The sequence below is a fragment of the Octopus bimaculoides genome, chromosome 15 (assembly GCF_001194135.2).
Source record: "Octopus bimaculoides isolate UCB-OBI-ISO-001 chromosome 15, ASM119413v2, whole genome shotgun sequence".
Lineage (NCBI taxonomy): Eukaryota > Metazoa > Mollusca > Cephalopoda > Octopoda > Octopodidae > Octopus > Octopus bimaculoides.
The window spans coordinates 705,763-712,264 of record NC_068995.1 but is presented as its reverse complement, the minus strand read 5'-3'; the positions used below and the strand labels follow the sequence as shown (position 1 = coordinate 712,264).

General features: G+C 33.1%; 1 protein-coding gene across 4 annotated transcripts in view; it reads right to left on the bottom strand.

Moving 5' to 3' along the window:
* LOC106882456 (filamin-A) overlaps nt 1-6,502 on the bottom strand; it is a 124,117-nt gene that overhangs the window by 11,946 nt on the left and 105,669 nt on the right. For 3 of the 4 annotated variants that reach the window (XM_052973140.1, XM_052973141.1, XM_052973143.1), the window contains exon 15: nt 6,252-6,263. The exons of the other annotated variant lie outside the window; for it this stretch is intronic. In XM_052973140.1, the coding sequence (XP_052829100.1) occupies nt 6,252-6,263 (12 nt within the window). The remainder of the gene's footprint in view (nt 1-6,251; nt 6,264-6,502) is intronic. 4 annotated transcript variants of the gene reach the window in all.

Below are 6,502 nucleotides of genomic sequence, written 5' to 3'. Positions count from 1 at the left end.
TATAAATAGAGTGAGAGACAGAGGAGAAATTAGACTCACCAATTCGATATGCTGCAAAAAATATAGTGCAGAAAATATAAAATGTTTACGATGTTTTTAAGTGAACTAACAATTGAAATACACTGTTTTCGTGTTCCGTAGTATATATTTTCAAAGTTTTCCTTGAGATATATTGTCAATTAAAATGTATAACCCTAACACGGATTCTTGAAGCATTTTTCAATGGCAGAAATTTCTGAATGTTCTGAATTTTAGACAGCATCATGAAAAAAAAATGCACTCGATACAAATGGTTAGAGTAGTGCATATGCATAAAATAATGCCAACCACAGATCATCTATCGTGGTTGCTATCAGTCCGTCCAATAACTAAATATCGTTTGAAGAAACCATGTATTCAATTATATCTTGGAAAATAAATGATTTGTCCCAGACTGTGATTTATAAGATAGTAATTAGGTTAATTAATCGACGTGCCCCACATATATGATTAAGGTTAGAATTTATATGTAACCAAATTATTATAATCATATAAAGTTATAAATTAGAAAAATATTGACACTGCAGTTATATGTATAATAAACGAGCAGTTTGGTTTGAATTATGTATTTTAATGTAAAAATATGGACCACAAGAGTATTGCAGGTTTTGCTGTTTGCAATACAGAACAGATTCAAAAGTAAAGAACCATTAAAAATTGGTAAAAAAAAAAAAAAATGAAACGGAAGGAATGCGAGAATGGATAGAAAGACGAATGGAAGTTCTGTAAGAACTGAATTGAAACAAACCAAGAATGAAAAAGAAATTGAATAAAAGGTATGTATGTGTATGCATATATATGTTTATATATATTATATATATAATAGATATGTAAAGAGGAAGAAAGAGAGTGAGATAGCGATTAGGAGAGATAGGAAGAAAGAGACTCACCAGGTCGAGGAGCTGAAAAAGATATAGCGAAGAAGATATGAAATATGTACAACATTTTAAAGTGAACTTTGAATTGGAATATGCTACATTTCTTAGAATTATACAGAGGCGAGTATACATTCCGAGCCTACGTATTTCATACCAAGAGAATGAGATACGTTTTCTGATGTTATAAAGCCATCACATACGACAGTTTGTGTGTTGGCTTTCACCAACGAACAAGAGTTAATAAGGATCAGCTGGAACGTCCAGTAATCGCTCCAAAGTGGTTTATATGATCAATATAACTGATCGTTGATGAATTATATCATTCTCAAATCTTTAACACTCTCATTGTGGTGTTATAATGATGATCAAGGTGATGATCTTCGAATATAAGAAATCAGTATGTATTATTAATATTATTTCCTAAAGGATAACTCTACCGTAATTTAACTTTTGGCTCAGAGATTATACAGGACTACATTACGGATGAGAATAATAATAAGCATGATTATTATTAATATCATTATAATTGTTTGAGGTTTTGACACAAGGTCAGCCATATTAAGGACAGGGGTTAGTTACATCGGCCCAGTACACAACCGGTACTTTATTTTATGGACGCCGAAAGGATGAAAGGCAGAGTAGATCTCGGCAGAATTTGAGCGCAAAACGTAAAGAGTCAGATGAAATGCTATCAAGCATTTTGTACGACGCACAAAGGATTCTGCCAGTCCGTCGCCTTAATAATAACGGCCATAATAGTATCAGTGATAATAATAACAACAGCAATCTAATAATAATGATACTAATTGTTGCTATTTTTATTATTATTATTATTATTATTCTAAGCATTATTATTTTAACATGGGAAATCGATTTATATAAATACATGGCATTATATCTTTATTTTAACATGGGAAATCGATTTATATAAATACATGGCATTATATCTTTAGTAATCGGGCGATTCGCTTTTAGCGATGCATCTTAATGCAAAAATACGAAGCGTAAAAGCAGCATGAAGGTTTGCAATATAGAACAGGGAGAGAAATAACGAACCTTAATAATTGGTGAACGAAAAGAATGAAAAGGAAGTAAATAGGAACGATGCAAGAAGGAAAAGTAAATGAATAGAAGCAAAGAAGCGAGATAAAGTTGTGTTGTAGGCAAATACTTTGTAGTAACAGATATCGGCAATGTGAGACATTGTCGTTGAATCTTGAACAGGTTGAGTTATAATAATAATAACAGCTTACACTATTAGAGCATAATCTGCGGTCTTTATTCAGAACGCAACTGTAACTGACGCAACGAAATACGTTTGCTGCTGCTCTATAACAATATCACACGTCGCCAGTTTCTTTTCTGGTTTAAGTTCTTACGAGAAAGACCTAGCTGGAGAAATGCATTCTGATGAAATCACATAACTTTTAGGGGTTAGCGATTACATTTAAATATATTATGGAAGATAATAACGATATAGTAAGTATTATAGTAAAATTATCAGCATTATTATTAATGATAATAATGATAATAATAACAATATTTTAGAGGTAATGAAAACATAAAAAAAAAATCTAAATATTGAAGGTATATCTACAGTAAAGGGGTAATATGTCTGCGAAGACTGCATACCAATGCAAAGAATAGTGATGCGAAAAGCAGTAATGAAGAATGCAGAAAGAAACAGAAACGAAATGTAAAGAAATGTAAAGAATGGTAAACGAATACGAATGAAAAGAAATAGGAACAATGCAAGAATGAAAACTAAATGAATGAAAGCAAAGAAGCGAGACAGAGATGTCCCTCGACAAGCATTTCGTAATGATAAATATCGGCAATGTGAAACATAGTTGTTGTAGTTACAAGGGCTTAGCAACTAAATCAGCCCTGAACAGGTTGGTTTACTGTAGAAGACGTTCCGGTCATGACCACTTCATGTGATGTGTATATATATATATATATATATATATTTATTTGGGGCGGGGTTAGTTATCCGATATGTTCTGTATGGTTTGAGTGACAGAGAAAAGTTTGGCTTGTATTTCAAGCGCCCCAGATAAGATAACGTCAAATAAATTCGGTTGAGAATTGGAATCCTCTGATTAACGGAAGGTGTGATAATTTACCTCGCAATTATCCACAAATTTTCGTAATCATCATCATGATTAAAATAAACTAAAAATTGTGGTTATTTTAAGGGACCTATTTCCTTCGCAAAAATGCATTTTTATGCAAAAATAAAGAGTGCAGAAGCCATACTGTTTTGGCAAGATGAAAGAGAATTTGAAATAACGAGTTCTAAATGAGAAAATGGTAAAGGAAAAGAATGAATAAATGCAATGTGAGAATGAAAGAATATGCGTATATATATATATATATATATATACATACACACGTACGTATGCATATATTATGTATAGTCTTTAGACTCACCAGGTCGACAGTTAGGTGCTGCAAGAAATATAGTGAAGAAGAAGATATGAATGAAATATGTTTGACGTTTTCAAATTAGCATTTGTGTACGGATATGCTTTCTCTCTGTCCTCTTACACACACACACACACACACAAACACACGCGCACAAACACAGACAAGCACGCGCGCGCGCAGAGGCAGGCACGCACGCACGCACGCAGAGAGAGATGAACATTTGCACAAGGTGCCGCACTGAGTTGAAGCTAGAACCATATCACTGTGAAGCTGTCCTCTCAGCGGGATGGTCGTCAGCCCTGCGTTATAATAGAGATTAAATATAAGTTGTAAATATGTGGTTTACATGCGACGCGACGCAGAACAAATCCTGCACCAGAACAGAATTGATACGGCTGCTGTCGTTATATGATACAAAAATAAGAGGCTCGAAGACGAGGTAAAAAAAAGAATGAATTTAGTTTAATATTGAAAATAGAAGGTAAACGCCTTTACATTTCGAGCAGAGGCTCATCCACAGAAAGAAGAGACGAAGAAAGGGAAAGGGTGAAGATAGAAAAGAATAAACGGGTGTCAAATCGTCTCAGATGAGGGATTCTTGATGCATTGGTGTAGATGAGTATACAAAATACGTAAGGTGAGTCCTAAGAGACATTATATTTCATATATTTATGTGTGTGTATATATATATATATATATATATATATATATATACACACACATACATACAGAGAGAGAGAGAGAAAGAGAGAGACAGAGAGAGTAGAGAGTGCGTGAGACGAAAACTTTGCTTTCATTATGAACACTGAAAGAGAAACAATGAGCTCTGGGATATTATATATATACATATATAAATGAGTAATGTCTGCTTTTCACCGTACAGCTTCGAATCCAGCAGAAAATCGTGAATCCCCATCTCCACACAAACTAAAAACAATAAAAGCGAGCAATTTTCATGTCAACATATTGAAACGATGTTTTTCTATGGGTTTAATATGATAAACAAGATGGATGACGGCTACTAAGATTGATGTTAGTTTCGGTTGAAAGAATATATAAATGGAGTGCTATATAGATTGATTATTTAAAAATTATCATCAGATAAGGAATACTTAAGGGAATGTGTGTGTGTGTGTGTATATATATATTTTATATATGTAAATTTGAACATAGTCATGTATGAAATGTATATGCACCCCTGTTTAAATGTGCGTATGTATGTGTGTGTGTATACATATATGTATATATGAATATATTTATGCGCGTATATGTGCATATATAAATGTATATATCTTTGTGTATATATGGATAGATGTATATATGTATTTTTAATATGTATTCGTTGATGGAGAAAGAATTATCAGCATGCATGCTAGAAGGAAACATATAGAGATAAACTTCGAATATTATCTAATTCATAGAGCTGCATTCGGAAAGATCTACCTAATCAACATAGGAACAAACAGAATATTTATTCCCTTGCTAGGATATTCATACTAACAGGATTAAATCTGGTAAACATTTATTGTCTAGCAACGATATCAATATCCGGAGATCTATGATATCGGTAAAAATCAGGACAAAGACGTGTCTAGACAATTATATGGCATTGATAAATATCGGTTATATCGAATGTTGTTATTGGAACTGTTGTCGATTAGTTTCCAGGTGAACCCTGAACAGGTAAGTCCAAAACTAAAGAGGTGCCAGTCAGAATTACGTTGTAGTTTTTTTTTCTTGTAAGATGTTCAGAGGCTTTTATATCTTGAAGGTTGCATAGAATGTTATGAAGGACTTTTTGTATTATTTCGAAAAGAGCGGTGCTGTGGAGATTTTCTCGTTGCATTGATTGGAAACTATATGTAATGGGGTGGGGAAAATGCGATGCAGATTATCAGTCGACGAGACGCTCGAAGCACTCAGCACGAAAAACTTCGCCGCTAGAATGAAACACAAAAACACAGAACGGAAGGTCAGTTCTGACGGACGTTTTCAGGGCCTGCCTGCCTGCCTGTCTGTCTATAGCTATTTATGAATGTTCATATATTTGCATATACATATATACGTGCGAGTATGTATGTATATATATATATATATATATATATATATATATATATATATATATATTTACATATATATAAATATATGTTTGTATGTATATATATATATATATACACACATACATACCTACGCACACACACATACGCACGCACTCACGCACACACACACACACACACGTTTGTGTGTGTATAATCACACTAGTTTGAATCTGTTTCTTCTGATCCAATCAGATACGTTTTCTGCATTTATATAAAAATTCCATATACGACAGCACGTCAGGTCGTTTTCAGCTATTGCAGGTGAGAGCCCAGCTGGGGCACCGCATTCTGTTGAAACTTACCCCATTCATTACTACCATAGAATTTCGATGAAGGATAAAAGAATTTCATTGATAATTTATGTCAAGATTCTGTATTAATTATCGCTATCCTCATCCATCATCATCATCGTCATCATGACATGCCAGAAATCAACATTTATTGTTAATAATATTTCTGAAAGAAAACTGCTATTCCGTTACAAAACCTAAACTATTTCGGGTTAGAAATTATATTGAAATATATTAAGGAAGATAATAATAATAATAATAATAACCATAGTTAAAATGAAAAAAAAAAAACTGTTTAAAAAAATATGAAGAAATACTGGAGTTATAACTATTCTAAACGGGCCATTTCCTTTGAACAATGCAATCGAATGCAAAAAAGGAGCGATAAAGCAATACGGAGATTTGCAATCCGAAAGAGAAGAAGAAGGAACGATCCATAAAAAATTGGTAAACGAAGAATAAATGAATGAAAATTCTGGAAGCAATGCATGTATATATATATATATTTGACTTACCAGGCCGAGATTCTGCAAGAGATATAGCGAAGAAAATATGAAACATGTTACGATGTTTTTCAAGAATTCTGTGAATGGAAACTCGCTTTCTTTCCATTCCGATTCATATGTTTTTTGCCTAGAAAAAAATCATGCCATATATTTTTGGAAAATCGTCTCAGACGATGAATTCTTGACGCATTTCAGCAGTTAAACATACTAAATGCGTAAGGTGAATCCTATCTGAGAGACATCATTTTTCTCATATATAT